Below are 19,530 nucleotides of genomic sequence, written 5' to 3' on the forward strand. Positions count from 1 at the left end.
CTTAGTTCTTCTAGGGCACAGGGATTTTATGTCTCAAAACAAGTAAGACTGTTCCTCCAACAAGGCAACACCTTCTGATGAACAATTGCACAGAGGATATAATTCTGCAGTTGTAAAACCTAGGATAGTTCTCGTTCTTCAGGAAGTGCCCTTAGTCATTTCTGTTTTCATTAACTGAAGGTCGGTTCTAAGGATTTTGTTTTATGAGTGGTGGAGTTTCGTTTTGCATACAGAGGACATTAAATATATTAGCCATTCAGATTGATGAATTTCACTCCTCTCAGGATATTATTTCCAATCAGCTGGTTCTTTTCAGTGCAGGATTTCAAGTTTTGATTACCAATGGATAAGATTCTTGAAGGGATTTATAGCAATATGATGAACTAAATTCTAAGAAGTTCCATGTTCAGACTCAATTTCTTGGTGTCAGTCCTCTGGCTGCTACCTTTTTCCTGACCTTTCTCCAAATTATGTTCTCCTCCATTCTTCACATTGCTTAGAGACATTCTCAAACCTAGGAGATTTCTGGGGCCAATGTTTGCTCTGAAGCAGGAGCCAGGACATTTTTAATTCCCAGATCCTGCCAGAGATATATGCAAACACCACAATATTCAATATATGTTTAACTATGTTTAATATATGGTCCATTATATTAAAACTCAGGGAACAAATGGTGCTGACAAGGCGGACATTCCTTTCAGTGGAGAATCTCCTTCCATAATATCAAGACCTTGTCATTACGATAGGGTGGAGACAATACAAAGTGTAGGCGTATGATTAAAATATGTCACATGCCACAAGGATCTGTTCCTGAAACTGATACTAAACCAAATTACTCCTGCTACTTTTCTTTTCTTATATATCTTTAAATTAGCATGCATTCCTCTAAAGCTTCCACCTAAGGATGTGACTGGCTCTTCAATATGTGGGGAATATTTATCATCAATGATGATAAACTTCTATTCCTGTACTAAGACCAAAATGTTAGAGAAACCCCGATTGTCAATAAATTGATGCTGGATAAGAATATGGCTCACCTTCCCTATATTTTAGTAGCTACTTTCTGGGATAAGAATTTCTGTCCTTTGTGAGGATCTGCCACAAATATTCTTATCCATCCTCAAGCCCAATTTGCCCTTCTGTTTCATGTCTAAACTGTAAAATCATAAAAGGAGGCTGTTAATAAGCTTTCTAAAACAAACAATAGAATCCCTTAGAACAGATTTAAAATGTTGCTTATCGAAGAGATCATTACCTTCAAAGACCAGGCTCATCGCAAAGAGCCTTCAATCAATAAACTCTATCAGTAGAAATTTCAGGTCCTTCCTCCCTTGCTTGCTTGCTTCCTTCCTTCCTTCTTTCCTTCCTTCCTCCCTCCCTCTTCTCCTTCCTTCCCTCTTTTCCTCTTTTTCCTTCGTTTCCTCTCTTCCTTTCTGTTTTCCTTCCTTTTTCTATTTGAAGTTAGGAAGTTTCCTGTTTTATATTCTGTGATAGCTACTTTTGTGGTACCATATTTCGCTCTTCTGAAATGCATTCAATGATGACCTCAATAATAATCCTCTGTCTTTTCATAAACTGAGTCACTTCCAATGCCTCCTACAGTTTAAGTGAAAGCAATGGTCGGTTTCCTGACAAAGATATCTACGGACAGAGAGCCAGCTCTCTCTGCAAGACCTTTCCTAAGAAAATCCTGGTGCTGTGGTGATATCAAGCTTTGTGGTATGCATACAACTTCTGCCTAAATTATTACAAGTTTCCCAGTTCTTTTGATTAAGAACCTAACTCACATTTCAGATGACTCTTGCCAATGTAAACTTAGGCATTATATCCCCCACAGTATCTTTTTCAGGAACCAGAAGCCAAAAGTGAGCAGGGAAGGTGGAATATATTCCAGCGGCCTGGCCTAGGATAATGATGGACTACTATGAACAATGGTGCTGCAAACATTACCAGTGGAGCAAAAAAGAAGATTGTGCAGGCCACCGAATAAAGTATTAGCTTACAACACCAGGACAAAAATCTGCAAAGGAGCACAAGGAATTGATCCCTTCTTGTTACGGTCAATGCTTTGTATAGAGCTCTGCCAACATCTCTACAGGATGCATAGGGACCCGCGCATCTGTCTACTTTTCCTGCCTGGCTCACTCTCACTTTATTTTATCTGAAATAGGAAACAATCTCTGCTCAAGGGAATCCATGGGCCAAATGCAGTGCTATTTGAAGATCAGGGAAGGGGCACAACAGGGCTGCTTAGGATCTCCATGTGGCTCATCATTCTTTCATTAGGAGTTAACACTTGGAGACCTTCCTGATTCTTGGGATTTACTCAACACGCGCTACTCACTCCTGCAGCAGAGCAGGTCCAAGCCTGCAAAAAGCCAGGAAATACGTGAATTCCTCAGATCATGAAACAAGAGTGAAATCAGAAACCTTCTCTCCTAGGTCACCTCATTGACGTCACTGATTCTTTCTACTGTTTGCTCACCCCATCAATAGTAGGCACTTTCATTTACAGTGATATTCTGAGTGACTCTCGACTGGGTTCTGATGATTGGACTAGGAGGAATATGAGGTTCTGCCCTTAGAAGGGGCACAGCTTGGTGTGGATACACACTGATGTCATGTGACAGCCATGGGAGAAGGTGGGGGCCTCTGCTCCATGCCTCCTTCCCCACCATGTCCCCCAGCAACTTGTCGCAGCCGCATCTCACGATTACAATGCGGGACAGTATCTACAGCACAATGAGTCTATGTACACATGGACCATTCCCTTGGCATGCTTTAGAGAGAGACACACACACGCTCACACACATGTACACCCACGTGAGAGCGAGAGACTTGAGCACGCACGCACAGTGGAGAAAATTAAAATGGCACTTCCTAGCATTTGCGGCATGACTAGTGCTGGGGGGTGTGGTAGGGGAGTGAAGAGAAGCAGCAGCCAGGGGGTGGGGAGGTATAAAGGGAGTCTCTGGGATGGATGTGGGAGAGAAAGAACACACTGGAGGCTGGGGAAGGGGGGGAGGGAGGTGATGGTCTTAAAAGTTGGAGAGATAGTGGAGGCAGGAAAGCCAGGTAAAGGCTCAACACAGGATTCCAGCATGGATTCCACTGATAGTCTGAAATGGCTCTGAGTCAGCTCAAATGGAAAACAAAATAAAAAGATGATGGAAATAGAAACACCAAAGGCAAGACCTTATTTTTTCTTTTCCCACAGATGAAAAAGAATGAAGGAAGGATAAAGTGTGTGTGGGGGGTTAATATCCATCTGATAATTCTTCGCTTGTCTTATTTTTACAACATCCGGGTGTCCTTAGCATGATGTAGTCTTTATAGAGTACACGTTTGCTTCGATATACACATATCCTTGTAGAACTTTTCCCACCCTGATTTATAGTTAAATTTTTATTGATGGACTTTAAAATGGTTTTAAGTATATTTTCTTCTTCGTTTTCTTATTTCCCCCTTCATTTATAAACACACAAAGTTGTAAAATAAACAGTCTCCCCCCATCTCGCTCTCTCTCTCTCTGTATCCTGTGTGACGCATTTTTGTGTGTTTTTTTAAATTATTTTTAAATTTTTATTCTATTAGCATTTGCTGAGCAGGCAGAGCAGAGATGCTGCCAGCAGCCACAGTGGTACGGCCAGACTGATGGATCCGTTTATTCCTCTCACCGAGCCAGGCCCTGCAATGCAAAAGAGAAAGAAAAGAGAATAGTTACATCCAGCCTCACTGTATGTTACAGCTGACAGCTGACAGTATCAGAGGTAAGAATGGGCCAGGAACCAGCACCTCAATGTCAGTGCACGTATGTATGGCCCAAGAAGGGCTCCCAATCTCTCCTAAATCCTTCTCCTTGAGCTGTAAGTATCTCAAGGGGTATCAGTAGTTGAACACTTTTGAATATAAAATGCTCTTGCTGGGGAGGGCTATCACTGATGTGTCTGCTGGTGCAGCGGGGTCCTCTTCACCCAGGCTCCTCTCGCACGCTCTGCTCTGCATAGCACTGTGATGCCAGCCCTTGCTAAGATTCCAAGCATTGGTGAGGGTCCTTCAGCAGCCAGCCATGGGCTCCTACAGCTGGTTCATCACAGTATCTCCATCAATAAAACATGGGACCAGTCTGCAACTCTCATTTCTCGGGGGGAAGCGGTAATGATGTATTTGTTAATGGGAAGGGGAACTGTTTCCCAGGAACATTTATGGCTGAATGGCACCTTAGCTGCAAGGTAGAAAATAAGTCAACTCCTTGTAGAGTCTTAAGAGGCAGCAGGGAATCATCTGGCCTAAACTCTTCATGTGACACTTTAAAGATCAAAAGCAAAAGCAGCAGGAACAACAACAACGACAACCAAACCTAGAGAGGTGAGGAGCTGGTCCAAACCAGAAGCAGAACTGAGACTGAAACTTGCCCAGAACCTGCCCCTGCCACCCCGAGCGGCAGCCTCTGCGTTTCCTACTGCCATCTTGGTTTTCCCAACGTGGACACAATTTCGGGTGTGTGGGTTTGGATCTAAGCGGGAGACTGGAATGGAGAGGAAAGTGGAGAAGGCATATGTGTGTTGATAAAGGAGAGAATTGGGGCAGAAAATGTAAGCCCCAAGAGCTTGTTTCCGATGCTTTGCTTACTCCATTTTCTCCTGTAAGTTCTGTTCATATCCATTACAAGAAGAAAATGTTAGTATTTTTCACAAAAAAGATTTTTAGATTTAAGACTGTATGCTTAGACAATGATGTTTGAAAGAGAAATCAATGTGACTAATTACGGGCCACTTTGCAGTTTTGAGGGCGCATACGCAGATCAGTGTGTGGGAATGAATGTGCATGTGAGTGTGTGTGTGTGTGTGTGTGCATGAGTGTTTAAACCCATGACGGTTTGCATGTGCAACGGAAGCGTCCTCTGGTAGGCTAATGTTTCCAAAAATGTGTACAAACAAATAAGATCAGAGATCAAATAACAGGGAAAATGCTGAATTCAAGAATGTTGTCCTAATCTGTGTTTTATATAAATAATGGCAAAACAACCAAATGAAACCAACACTTACGCAGCACTTACTATAAGGAGCTGTTACAGATGCTTTAAGCATCTAAGCATATAACCATGCTATGAGACAGGCATTGGAACGAACCATTTTTACGGTGAGATAGTAAGAGGCATCGCACACAATACACGGCTAGTACGCAGAGGTGCTGGGGTCTTGGCCCAGGCGGCTGGCTCCAGTCTTTGCTGTCACCCCTACGCGGTGAAGTGACACAGTGAAGGAGTGGAATGTTCAGCAGATGAATTTTGGATGTGTTTAAAATAATAGCCAGGACAAACAAAACACGACATGGAGGCAACTGTTATCTTTGAAAAAGATGATGTTCAATAGAATATGTTTTACTAGAATGTCTTCTTGAGAATAATAAAAATACCACTTACTCTAAAAATAGGAATTTATACAAACTTTGAACAGTATAGTTATAGTAGAAAATGAGTTTTTATTTTCTGGAAAACTACAGAGATACAGAGTAGACAAGTTAAATATTAATCAGTCAATTCTTTAAGTTTCTGAATGGCTGTAGGGTTGTATTAATAAAAGACACTTTTCTAACTTCAGGTTCACGCCTTTCGTGAGGAATTTAGGTTCGAGAAGATCATGTATCCTGCATAAAGCATCTGCTGGGAATTGTGGGCCGAGCACTAGAATACACATGTTCAGAGGCTCGGCTCCATGCCTTTCGTAGCCTGCCCTCCTCGCCCTTCACTGCTATCCTTTTTGGCCTTTGTGACCTTCAAGCTCTCTCAATGGCAACTCCCTGGGGCTTCTGGCCAGATGGTAATGCGTGTGCCTATCAGTTTCATTCCTCTATGTGCTTTAAATGGCATGAACTCTGTGGCACATTTATTTGGCTTAGTGGGTCAGGACAGCTTCTAAAACAGAGAAAGACTACACACAAATTGAGGCCTTACAGGACCAAGCAAAAATGATTTTTGTTTTGCCCTAAGGATAGTGTGAAACAGAAGGGTTTTAGAAAGAGTCTAATTTTGCCTATGTCCTTAATCTCACTTTTAGTGCTGGGACAGGCTAGATTATCTTTCAGATGTCTTGGAGTTGACTGGTACCTGGGGAAGTCTAAAAGGCCTAGTCTTATCATTTTATTTGAAGGGCAGTAAATACTCGAGAAAGCAAAAATTCCACCACTGAAAAATACAATATACACATATATGAACCTAAATAAATATGTTCACAGATACCAATCTTGCTAATGTATGTACACACATATATTCGCAGATACAACGAGAAGTATATATGCTATACGCATACTTATATATACACATATGATATACCGTACACACATACTATTGGTCTTTTAATAGACATAACTGAGAATTAACAGTTACTTTCACATGCTAGTCTATGATACATATAGGGAATCCCAATATGACTGTGCTAATAATATTAATTTTATCCTTAGTAGAATTATTATTATATATTTGAAATGCATTTCATGGATCTGTTAAGGATATCTTCATTTCTATCAATTATTATTTATTAAGTGCTCTCATATAGCTATTTGATGTGCTTATATGACTTGCTCTTTTCATAATTGGTTTTGAGAGTAAATAAATAGCTTGAAAAAATGCAAGGGTAAATGAATGATGGTTGGAGAATCATCACAAGTGTGGATGCAATTATAGATATATATGACTGCATAGGAGACTACTTCAGTTAATGGCTATTTCAGGGAAGAATAATCAGCAAAATCATTAATTACATTTTAGTTCATAGTTATGAAATTTCTGCTTATTTGTGGAAATGCAAATGATAAATCTTATTTCCCACACCAGATGGCCAGGCTCAGCAAGTGCTTTTATATACTGACAGATATAATGAAAGCAAGAGTCTGTAAACATAAATTAGCCTTAAGAATAGATGGGCAAATAAAACCACAATTCAAAAATTGCTACATGTTTTTCATACAACAGACAAAAATCATATCTTGGCATTTAGCCACATTCTATATGTGTTTATGTGTGTGTGCACACACTTGTATGTGTGGTATCTAGTAAACATTCAATAAATGGTAGCATCATCATCATTGCTATTAACTGCAGAAGCTTGGATTACAGAAAGACATGAAATACCCCCGAAACAAAGGCATCGGCTTGTGAATTGGGTCAAGGCTTTTAAAGTTTGACCCGAAGGGGCAAAATTCAGCTATAGCAAGATTCAGAATCTTGAGTCAACACACCAGGTCAAGCTTCTCAACCTCAGGACAGGATGATAAGTGAGCCTCTGTATCAAGGGGAATGCTGGACTGCACTTTGCCACAACAACGCTTTTACAAGGGAGTCTGTGATTAAGGACAAGGTTGATAAAAACATCCCGGAATTGTGCGATACGAGAATTTTCGGCAAGTCTCTACACGAATTTGATGCAGGCTGCTCAGCCAATTGATTGTCTTTCAATAAAAGCTCAAAGAAACTACAAGGCGATTTTCCAACACCTGCTTTAGAGAGCATGCACTTGGAGACACTTTGCAATTCATTCAAATCTAGCTCATCCATTTCTGTGCCTTTCCTGAGTACTTAGGGCTCATATCCTAGATTTAGGACTAGATTCATTCAAAATAATCATTCTTAAAAAAACCCAAAAAAACCCAAAACATTAATCACAGCTTCAGTGGGCATTCCTTTCAGCCTCTAGGGAATCAAGGTCAATAATAATCTTATTCCCGCACGTAGTTGAGCCATACAAGAAAAGAAGCCAGGTGAGTTTAGGTTTGAATTCTTCTTAGAATTATTAAGGGCTGACCAAGAGACTGAAAATAAAACAAAAAACCCTCAAATACAAAACAGTTGTTAAGCAAAGGAGAAAAGCAATCTCCTAAAATCTGTCCTGGATACCTAGATGTGCACGCTAAGGCGCTTCCCGGTCCTGGGAAGCCATGTTTAAAGGGAAGCCCGATAAGATTGACTTTGGCGCCACCTGCTCTCTATGTTCAGCCAGTACAGCTTCCTCTGCTGGAATGAATTGGGGATTAAAGCCTCATCTCCAGGCTGGAGCATAGAAGAGGGGATATATTGATGTTTAATTTGAGCAATGTGTCTTAGAATTAAGTTTGGGCTCCTCCTATATAATTCCATATGTTTGAACCCCCTCTCTATAAAGTGAGTCTTGGATAAGCCTAAAGTATTCTCATGGTAAAGTCCATGACATCTTCTCCATCAAAACAGCATCAAATATTTTGTCATACAAAATTTTGAAATTTTAGGCCAATACTTAGAATTCTTTGACACTAGGTGATACTAGGAATTTATTTCGGTGGTCTTTGAAATAAAACCCTATGCCCTATTTCTCCAAAACCCTAAGGTATCATATGTTCCACTAACACTAGCCTCTTAAAATTCACATGTAATTGATAATCATGGCATTGGGGAGAGAAGAAGGGCTGAAAGGGACAGGAGTTTATACCTTCTTGTCCCAAATGATCTTGGTTCAATGTATATATTTCTGATGGCTTTGTCTCTGCTGCCTTCTGTGAAGATTTGCTAGAGCTGGCCATAAACAAGGTGCTGACCCTTTCCTGAGAGTAAGAAGTGTCCATGATCTCTGTGGTTGCTGGTCACTGGTATGGTCTAAGTCCCACAAGAATAGGTTTTCACTGTTGAGAATGACCTTGGTTGTCTCATCCCCTTTGAGACCCACAGAAGAAAACATCTTCATCTGAGACAATTACCAATCCAAGTGAGTGGCCATGAGGATTTAAGGAGGCTGCTGTCTGGCCATGCAGGTTCCTCCATAAATTTGGTCTGGGGACAGACACTGTTAAGGATTTCTGTGGGAGCTGTAGAGAGGGCAACTCAGAACTAGCAATTGCATTGTAGGTTCCAGTTTATGAAGCTTTTGTCTGATTGCATTGTCTTTGTAGGGAGATGTGGGTGATTACTGTGTCACGTGGCTGATGGAGTCATGTGGTGGTGTTCCTGGGAGACCCCAGCAGCCTGGGTATACTGCAGAAGGGGGAGGTTACTGAGGCAGGGAGAATATTAACTGTTCAAATGCTTCATTTTAGGAGATGCTGCTCTATTTCCTTTAGCAATGTATCTACTTTAACAGTCAAAAAGGGACCATAAGTAGGCTCTCCATCTCTTTTGAGAACCTGGTCACTGGGCAGTGAACATTGCCAAAAGCACAACTCTACAAGAATTAACCATGGCCACTTAGAATAGGAAAGTGGGAGGGGGAATAATTCATTCAGTTCGAGATTTAAAAATGAATAGCTCTCAAAAGCGATATAGGGGTCATGGGTTGGATCAGGACTTTTTGTGACTAAGAAAGTTCACAATCTGGAAAACATAGTGACAAATATGTTATGGAAATTATTATCACAAATTATTGAGATGAAATAAAGTCAAGCATATAAGACTTCAATATATGGCTAAGAAAACTTAATTTTATCATACAGTAGGTAATCAGAAATAAGAACCATACCTTTTTGCTTGAAGTGCACGGTGGTGCCAATTTCTAAAAAAGAAACATTTAGCAAAACAAAAAACAGGTAAAAATTTTTTTATCAATTGAGAATAAGCACAAAGGTATCTGGTACTCTCCACTGAAAGGAGAATGGGACAAAAGGTGGAAAGCACATTCTAATAGAAACACGTACTTGTAGAGATTGAAAGAAAGGCACACGGAAAGAGATTGTTTTGTTGGAACAAATGTTCTGCAGTTGGAGGTGGCAAAAATTTCCAACTACAAACACTTGATGTTACATGTTATGTGTATAGACAAGCACAAGAACTCTGAGAATGGCATGTAGACGTACTCTTGACTGCAATTTAATGGAATGATGGAGTGTGTCTGGCCTCCAACCCCCTCCTGCCATTTTGCCCTTGGTTTACTCCATTCAAGCCAGTCAACCTTGCTTTTCTCCTAACACACTAAATCCCTTCCAGCTTTACAAGTTGTGCACCTGTTGTTTTATGCGCTTGCAATGTTTCTTCCCCACATCTCTGCTGTCCCACACAGTCACTCCATCCAGATTTCTACTGAAAGGACACCAACTCAGGAAGTACTTCTCCCATCACCTTATCAAAATGGTACCCTGGGTCACTTTCTATTCCTTTACCCTGATTTATTAATACTATTAGCATTTATCACTACTTGGTACCATTTTATAAATTTACTTATTTGCTTGGTTAAAGTTTACCTCCTTCACTAAAATATATGTTCCATGAGGGCAGCACCAACGTCTATCTCTCAACCTTGTATTCCTGTGCCTAGATGAGAGTCTGACATGCAGTATGTGTTCAATAAATACTTGTTGAATGTATAAATTTCAGGGTTGGAAGAGCTCACACTGGTCAAATACCTGAATTCTCTTTTGAGTATCTTTATCAACTTAACAACGATACCGTTAGATCTTTAGAAGTAAATGTGGAAAACTTCCATAGGATACCACTTTGACTTTCAGGACCATCTGAATGGTTGGTTAGATATAGGAGCCCAAACCATGGCTATGGGATATGGATTGTCTTCTCTATGATCAGGACATGACCTTGCACCCCCCAATAACACACTTCAACTAAGGAAGTAAAGTGATTGAACTGTGAAGCTAAAGAGAGCTTTTTGAATTGGACATCTGGTTACCACATTGTCCTGCTTGAAACTTGTTCATGTTTTCGTGTATCTTCCAGGATAAGGACCCAAATCCTTAGCATGGCATCCATGGCTCTACTCCCTCATCTCTCCAGCCTCATCAGGGTTTCATCTCTGCATCCCAGGCCACAAGCCTTCCTTCATCCTCCATGGGATCATGTTTTTTGTTGTGGTTGTAGGGCCAATGGCCCAATGTTATCACCATGAGAAATCCCACTCATCCTCCAGAAGTTAGGGAAGTCTTCCTTAGTCTCCTTAGTAAAATTAAGTCCCTTTGTTATAAGCTCTGCTCTCCTTCATGACACTCATCTCAGTTTTAATTTAAATACCTTTGTCTGAGGTTTTGGTTAATGCCTGTCTTCACTACCTGACTGTGAGTTCCGTGGAAGCAGGGGCTGTCTCTGCTCCTGTTCCCTCTTGTAGTACAGCCAATGCATGAAGGCACTCTGGATGCACAATGGGCCAGAGCAGATGCAGAATCACTGATATACGAGAAAAATAAATATAGGGCAAGCCTCCTCCTCACAGAGCCTGAGCCTGAGCCTGTTAAAACAACAGAGAGCCTGAGTAGATAACTTATGATCTGATTTAGCACAAAGGGGTCAGACCTTCAGAATCAGGTCTGCAAAATTTCTGAGGTTCAGGGCAATCTATTTCCTTCACAGATCTTCCATTTGTCTATCCATAGGAGGTCACAAGGAGAAGCCCTCAAACAGCATGCTATTTTCCGGGATTCTTATGATGGCTATAAGAAGGGCACAATTTTCCTAGTGTCTGAAGTTTTGAAAATGTTTGGCTACAATTCGGCATCAGCAAAACTAGTGTAAGCCAAGCTGTTCCTACCAGCAAGCTGTATCTACAGGTAAGGACAGTCTGCCTAAACTGGTCAGATGTGGGCTGGGGGGATACTAGTGTGAATGTTCTTTTGCATAGTGACTGCTGGTGGGCCTCCACATGCACTTTCCAAGAGGCTCAAAGTCACTGGCACCCGTCCTTCTGTCTTTGAAGAGTTAGTCTATTCCTTGCACAGGTACTTGAAGTCCTCTGTGTAGAAGTCCTCTATACAGAAGGATGTACAGAGAATTCTGCTCCTCTCCTATAAAACAACTCTACCCGTTGACTACGCTGATCATCTGACCACTGATGTTTCAACTGTATATTAAACACACTGCCACTTATTTTCTTTCATAACACCTACTCTGACTACTTTTCTTTGAAATAAACACGCTGCCTTAAACATTGTTGACAAGGCACTATAGAGAATGTACTCAGCATAGTGTGAGAAAACTGAAGCCCAGAGAGGCTAATCAGTTACCCACGGTCACACAGAGTAAAGCTGAGACTGAAATTGAGGGCTCTTGCTTCTCCAACTAGAACCCTGCCCACTATCCTACAATACCCTTCTGGTATTTTTATGAAAGCAAGGCTATGTAACTATAGCCTCTATAACTCTAGGGTTCTTGCTGGGATATTTCAATGATTCAGTATCGACTGGGGACAGCTTGGCTCTGCTCTTGTGCAAAGGGCAACTTCCCTTCTTTCTTTGGTCAAGCCTTTCAGTTTATCATTCTTTGGAATTTATAAGGGTGCTGCAAGGTCATGGAGTGACTGCTTTTCACCCAAAGAGGCTTAGATCCCTAATGGGACCATCTTTATTCAAAGAACACTTGGCTTCTCGTGCTCCATCCCTGGTCCACAGGCCTCATGGGAATAATTCCAAGCAACTGTTCGGGACCCTGGGCAGGCAGGAAGACCAATGGTTCTGCTTAAGCTAGAAAATATCACTTAACCTCTCTTGGCCTCAGTTTCATTATTCGTAAAATGAATTTAATCAATGTGCTCCTTATAAATTTGTGCTATGGGTTAGATAAGTTAATTATCACACTGTAGTTAGAATGCTGCTAGATACATAGTAAGTACTCAGTGAATAAGAGTCATTATTATCAGGTTTGTGGTAAAATCCCCTCTAGAGAGGACTTTCAGTGAAAGTTTGGTGGAAAAGAGAAAAATATATCTTAACAAGTAAGCTATGGCAGTGCAGATCCAAAGAGTAATAATAATAATTAAAAAATCTACTGCGGCAGTAAGGATGAACGAAACATTAAGGGAGGCTAACACACTGAAGTGATCGGGAGGCAGACTGACCAGACAGCATTTTGGTCAGGAGAAAGCCAGCAATACGCCTGGGTTAACCAGTCAGTGACGGGCTTGGATAAGAGTCTACCTGGCTAAATATTTTTCTTAGGGAACAGAAACTCCCCTACTAATTAATTTATAAGAGTTCATTAAAAGAAGGATTTTAAAAACATTGTCCAAATATTAGACTCTATGAAGAAAATCTCACAAAACATCAGATAAAAACATATGCATTTGCTTGAAATACCCTTAAAAAGCAAACTAGGTTATGAGTTAAATTTTAGGAAGCTCTCCTATTGAAATAACTAAACAAGTTTGTGAAACACTAATGATCTTTTTTTTTTTCCTTTTTTTTTAAAAAAAATTTCAGGTTAGTTAATATACAGTACAGCACTGGGGTTTCAGAGCAGAACCAGTGATTCATCACCCACATACCACACCCAGTGCTCCTCCCAACAAGTGTGCCCCTTAATGCCCATGACCCATCCAGCTTATCCTCCCACCCCCCTCTCCTCTAGCGACCCTCAGTTTGTTCTCTATACTTAAGAGTGTCTTATGGTTTGCCTCCCTCTCTGTTTTTATCTTATTTTATTTTTCCTTCCCTTTCCCTGTGTTCATCAGTTTTGTTTCTTAAATTCCACATGTGAGTGAAAGCATATGATATTTGTCCTTCTCTGACTGACTTCCTACACTTAGCATAATACCATCTAGTTCCATCCACGTTGTTGAAAATGGCAAGATGTCATTCTTTTTGAGTGAAACACTAATTAATGATCTTAAGACTTGGAATTCCATTTATCTTTAGGAAAACAAAACAGAGAGCTTATTTTGTACTTTATTTCCTATTCATCCTCTTCTGTTGGAATAGAACATTCTGTTTTGAGAAGCGAAACCCTGAATGGTTTGAGCCTGGCATTTTGAAAACATGGTTGTGTGCTGCCATCTTGTGGTACTACAAAGACATGTTCCTATGTGCTGTCTAAAGGAATTGCCTTTGTCCACGAGGTGGCAATAGTGGGGAAAATAAAAACTTTTTTTCCAGCCAGAGCCAGCAAGAAACGTTACATTTCCAAAAGGAGTCTTTCCTATTCTTACAGAAAAGAAAAAAAAAATTGTCCTTAAGCTACTGAGAATTATTCTTCCTTCTGTAGTGCTAAGGTGATTCCAAATTCTTGAGTAAAACTGACTTGCCAAGGATATTATTTCTGTACGGATTTTCTGGACACACTCATTAGAATACACTTGAAACCTATGATTTTTATACCTTTTAGGTATAAATGTATAAAAAGTATATGTTTTAGCAAATACATTTAAAAAGTAAGCATGGCAGTGCAGGTCCAAAGAATAAAAAGATATATCCACTATAGCATACAATGAACAAAACTTTTGGGGAGTTTAGTACAGAGAAAGTTCTAGAATGCTCTGGAAGCAATATTGTCATATGCTTAGACTTTAGTTCCTGCTGATGGGCTATAAGGAAGCAATGGGGGAAATAATTTAATACTAGAAAAGGCAAGTGTCATGACACATTTATACTAATCTGCCTTTGACTTTCAACATTCAGATTCTCTCAGTTGGTATACAGCATGTCTCCTTGTTCACTACTGTAGTCTCAGCTCACTATTTCTCTAGCATGGAGTAGGTATCCTATAGATTTGCTGAATAAATGCCCGTGCATAGATAAGTGGATGAAGGAATGAACAAACGAAAGAGTGACTGAATCATTTAGTACCAAGACCTATCTTAGCTAGGATTCTAGGTAGGAGAAGATTCTATTCTTCTTTTGGAACCATCATGCGCTAGTGGAAAGGCAAAATTACGGCTGGGAAATCAGGCATTTGAAGGGCCAAATGGGATGAGGAAGTCCTTTCATCAGTCCCCAAATTTGCTCAGGTAGAAAATTTTCTGGGTGGTTGAGCTTTACTTAAGAATATCCTCTGGACTGAGGTTGCCTGGGTGTTTCAGTTGGTTGAGGGTCTGACTTGATTTCAGCTCAGTCATGGGTCGTGAGATTGAGGCCTAAGTTGGGCTCTGTGCTGGGCATAAAACATGCTTAAGATTCTCTCCCTTTCCCTCTGCCCCTTACCCCCATCCTTCTCTCTCAGAAAAAAAGAAAAAAGAAAAAAGAGAAAAAAAGAAAAAAGGAAAAAGAAAAAAAAAAGAATATCCTCTTAACTAATGAAAATTGAAACCTTAGAAGATAGAAACCCAAGCTTCTTTTATTGTTCAAAGACCAGAAGACCTCTTACCTCTCATCTTCCATGATGTGGTGTGATTTATTCTCTCTTTCTCTGCCCAGAAACTGAAGTGAGTGGTATGAAAGAGAGAGAGATGCGTCCCTGGAAACTCTATAGACATTACAGTCTGGAAAATCCCTTATTGCCCTAGGGAATGTTTAAGTCTATGTTTCTGAACAATTTTGGCATTTTGCCTTCTTTGAGTTCTATCTGGTAGAGGAGATGAGGGTACAACAAATCCGTAAAGAGAAGAATTGATTTTCAGTGCTTTGACTCTTGACTCTTAACCACTTACCTCGAACTCCCTGCTTCTAAGCGCTCATTCCCAGCCCTGGGGAGGATGTACAGAGCTTTGGGGTCTGTACTGTTTGTGTGGTTGTTCTAGTTCCATGTTTACTTGAACACCTAATCTGCCACAGCCATCTGAACAAGGGAACATGCTCTCTTCCGTTGTGTATGGCACAACTCTTTGTATGAGGCTGGTCAGCTGATGCGCCTTAGGTTTTGAAAATGACATGTTAGTTGGAGGACTTCAAGTGATTAATTGCACTGTTTTTCTCCCCCCTTCTGGGAGATCTACTAAGACTATATGTTCAGAAGAGAGGAAAGGTCCCAATTCAATTGGGGATTTTACCCTCCAGTTCCCTGGAACAAGTGAGAGAGGCATGGGGCTAAAATCCTTAAGAAATTTAATAATGGAAATGAAGAAGCTTCTACATGCAGCCTCTTCCTCCTTCACTGATGATGAAGACCTGAAGCTAACATTTGTAAGGTTCCTTGATGGGAATTTATGTTTTATGTGCTCTGACATTTATTTATTTATTTTTGTCACAGTTTTGAAAAACAAAACCCTTATTATTATAGTGGCTTAAAAGCAGGACATTTATTAATTCAATTTTCAAAACTGCTTTCAAGCTTAGAAAGTTATTAATTTCTTTCTCGCAGGTTTCTCCACTCAGAGGCTTTAGGCAACAGCAACTTCTACTTACAAGTATTATTATTATTGGTTTTTTGGACATAGAAAAAAATATGCCTGTGATTTCTCTTTAGATTGTTGGAGTTTTTTATTTTCTCCCACTTATTGTATTCATGTTATACAAACCCTAATGCCTACTACCTCTGGAGTAATGTTCTCTGAGAATCACAGTAACCATTCTGGGCATAGTTCAGGGGGGAAAAGCTGAAATAGAGAAGTAGGTCTAAACTTTTTTTTTAAAAGATTTTATTTATTTATTTGACAGAGAGACAGCTAGCGAGAGAGGGAACACAAGCAGGGGGAGTGGGAGAGGAAGAAGCAGGATCCCAGCGGAGGAGCCCGATGTGGGGCTTGATCCTGGAACACCGGGATCACGCCCTGAGCCGAAGGCAGACGCTTAACAACTGCGCTACCCAGGCGCCCCTAAACTTTAATCTTAAGGCTATTCCTATTTTGTTTTTTCTATTGTTGCTTTTTTTTTTTTTTTTAAGTAAGCTCTATACCCAGCGTGGGGCTTGAACTAACAACCCCGAGATCAAGAGTCTCATGCTTTGTGGAGAGAGCCAGTTAGGTACCCTGATTTCTATTTTCTTAGTTAGTCCATAGGAGGACTATTATCCTAATTACTAAGAGAATATCTCAAACTGGCTGGGGGAAACTAAGAAGTCTTAGTATGTTATCCATATTTGAGAAAGGAAGTTGGCTTCCCTTACCTAACTTTAGGTCATGAAAGGAATCTTATACTTACTTTCAAATGCTTCTGAGGGCTTTTCCCCTTAACAGTTGCCTTAAAATGGACTTCACGTGTTCGATGCTATGTAGGAGTGTGCTGGAGCCATGAATTATTTAGGCAAATATTTGTCACTCTGGGCATATGGTGATAACTTCTTGTTGAATGAAGAATAAGCCCAAACCAAAATTAATGCTGACATAATTTCTTACTGTATAATGTGAATAAAATATTTGAGACTCACGGGGACCCTTGGGTGGCTCAGTTGGTTAAGCGTCTGCCTTCAGCTCAGGTCATGATCCCAGGGTCTTCGGATTGAGTCCCACTTTGGGCTCCCTGCTCAGCGGGGAGTCTGCTTCTCCCTCTGCCCCTCTCCCTGCTCGTGCTCTCTCTCAAATAAATAACTAAAGTCTTTAAAAAAATATTTGAGACTCACTGTTTATTCTTATGAATTTATGGACCAATCCCCTACAAACCAAGTGTTCTACAGTAAAGAGCATCAGGAAAAAAATGTTTTTAATGCTCATTTCATTAAAAAGAGACAAACTTATAAAAGGGGAAATACTAATACACCAATTTAGAGACAGGATGTAGGCACTCCCACATCTGAAAGGGGGAACTCTCACTGGAAGTCCTGGAGGGGACACAAGGGAAACCTCTGGTAGGATGAGTCAGGTTTGACTGGAATCTGGAAGAGCTGCGGGTGTGTGTGTAGCTGTGAAGACAGCCCTGATCCGGGGCAGGAGGGCCGCTCCTGGGCCTGCCTGGGCTGTGAGCTTGGGCAAGTCACAGAAACACGCCCGGCCTCAGAAAGGGCAGAAAGTCAGAATGGCTTAGGTCTTTTAACTAAAAAATATACATATTTAAAGATTTTATTTATTTATTTGACAGAGGGAGATACAGCGAGAGAGGGAACACAAGCAGGGGGAGTGAGAGAGGAAGAAGCAGGCTTCCAGCGGAGCAGGGAGCCCAGGACCCTGGGATCACGCCCTGAGCCGAAGGCAGATGCTTAACGACTGAGCCACCCAGGCGCCTCTTAACTAAAATATTTTAAGCTCAAACCGTCAGACGAAACATTTGTTTATGTCATATTAATGATGTTATCTCTGAGGAGAGAGATTGTATATGATTTTTATTTTCTTCTCTATAGTTTCACATCTTTTCAAATTCTTCCATAATGAGAATGCATAACATTTATTATCAGAATTGAGAAGTATTTATAAAAACAAATCAATGTATTTTTAAAAACTCTCTAAATCTGGGGAAAAGAAAATAATATTTGGTTTTGGGTTGACATCGTTACAAGGAGATTGAATTTTTTTCTCTCACTTTTTTAGCTGGCTGGTATCACAGAGAAAAACCAAACAGAAGCTAAAGTACGTAAGGCCGAGTTTCTATAAGGAACATAGTCTTAACGACATGAAACGACAATGCAATAAAAAACGTATTATACGGGCTTATGAGGTCCTTCTGACTGTAGGCTTGATACAATTGCACTGTACAGTAAGTACAGGTGTGTGACTTGACTAACCGCTATGGGCTCTGCTCAGTGGTGATACGGGTTGTTACAGAAAGTGTAGACTCACTGGGCACCCCCACCATAAAGAGAGGGCTTCATTAAGTCTCTTACAGCAAGTCAGCTTTCTCAAATCCTATGGATTTCTTATTTAGCCTGAGAAATTTAATTTTTAATAATCAATGAATTAAAATGTTAGAGAATGCCCAAGGGTCTAAGTTTAATAAAGGGGTTTCCCTGGGTCACTCCACCTAAAAATACATATAAGATTAGAAAAACTCCAGAAGTAAATTTATTTGAATCAGCTGTCAGTCAGTAAGGTATTAGGGCCGGACGCACGGTTTCTGTCTTAGGAAAGAAGCAAGGACTTCTGCCCTTGCATCTAGAATATGCCCTTTGCACCTGTAGGTACGATTCTAGCCTTTTGACCTTGTGGAATTAAAGACCTGTCTTCTCATTTAATGAAGAACTACCTCCTAGCCCCAAATCTACTTTGCTGTTGGTACAAAGTAGATTATATTTTCCATGTTTAAAAACATACATTTTATGTATATTTTAAAGCCGTTTGTGCCTTCATTTATTTGACTTGCTAAAAAGGATTAAAAGCACAGGTTTGGGTAGGTCTCTAGAGATTTTCATCCTTTCCGGTTTTCTTCCTCTTTTCATTTCCCAGCCCTAAATTGTGAATTGCAGATCCGTTTTAGAATACATTTTAGATTTAAATTCTAAGGGATTCAAGACCGTCTTTAATCCATGTAATGTGTGTTTTCATTTGTTTCTGTTTTTCAAAATAAAGAAAAAGTGTCCAAGTACCATAAAACAAGGTAACTGGCCTTCAGAATTTGAATGCAGAGATAACGAATGTATGAGATTTCCTAGGGCTTTTAAAGCTCTTGGAAGTTAGAAGATAAGGGATTAAAAATGGTGGTATGCTCTGAGCTACCCTTGGACCTACGTCTATGGCACTAACCACCCCAGTCCAGAACCTGGTAAAGGCGGTTCTGCTTTGGACCTTTCCCAAGTGACTTTATTACTCAGAATGCCAGGAAGTCTCCGTGATTCATACTCCTGCTGTGTCACTGACTCCAAATTAACATCACCACCAGGTTCTGAAAATCCTGATGGCTCTTTACAACCTGACCATTCCTACAACGAAAATTAAAATTTACCATCCAATCTCCCTGTTGAGAGGCTGAAAGTTTTCTCTAGATGTTCTGCCAGATAATAGGCGCTCCGCACTTTTCCAGAAAACTCGTCCAGCACAGCGCTACCTGCCACACAGTATG

The 19,530-nt window shown here is 40.4% G+C and overlaps 1 protein-coding gene across 3 annotated transcripts in view; it reads right to left on the bottom strand.

Moving 5' to 3' along the window:
- Positions 1-3,396: 3,396 nt before the first annotated feature.
- Positions 3,397-19,530, bottom strand: part of LOC103678802 (limbic system associated membrane protein) — a 632,608-nt gene continuing 616,474 nt past the window's right edge. For 2 of the 3 annotated variants that reach the window (XM_008708223.2, XM_008708224.2), the window contains 2 exons: positions 9,483-9,515; positions 3,397-3,688 (listed from right to left, as the gene is read on the bottom strand). In XM_008708223.2, coding sequence (XP_008706445.1) covers positions 3,591-3,688; positions 9,483-9,515 — 131 coding nt within the window. In that variant the 3' untranslated portion in view covers positions 3,397-3,590. The remainder of the gene's footprint in view (positions 3,689-9,482; positions 9,516-19,530) is intronic. The other variant, XM_008708226.2, reaches the window with a different exon arrangement.

This window comes from Ursus maritimus, unplaced genomic scaffold, assembly GCF_017311325.1.
Source record: "Ursus maritimus isolate PB19 unplaced genomic scaffold, ASM1731132v1 scaffold_4, whole genome shotgun sequence".
NCBI lineage: Eukaryota > Metazoa > Chordata > Mammalia > Carnivora > Ursidae > Ursus > Ursus maritimus.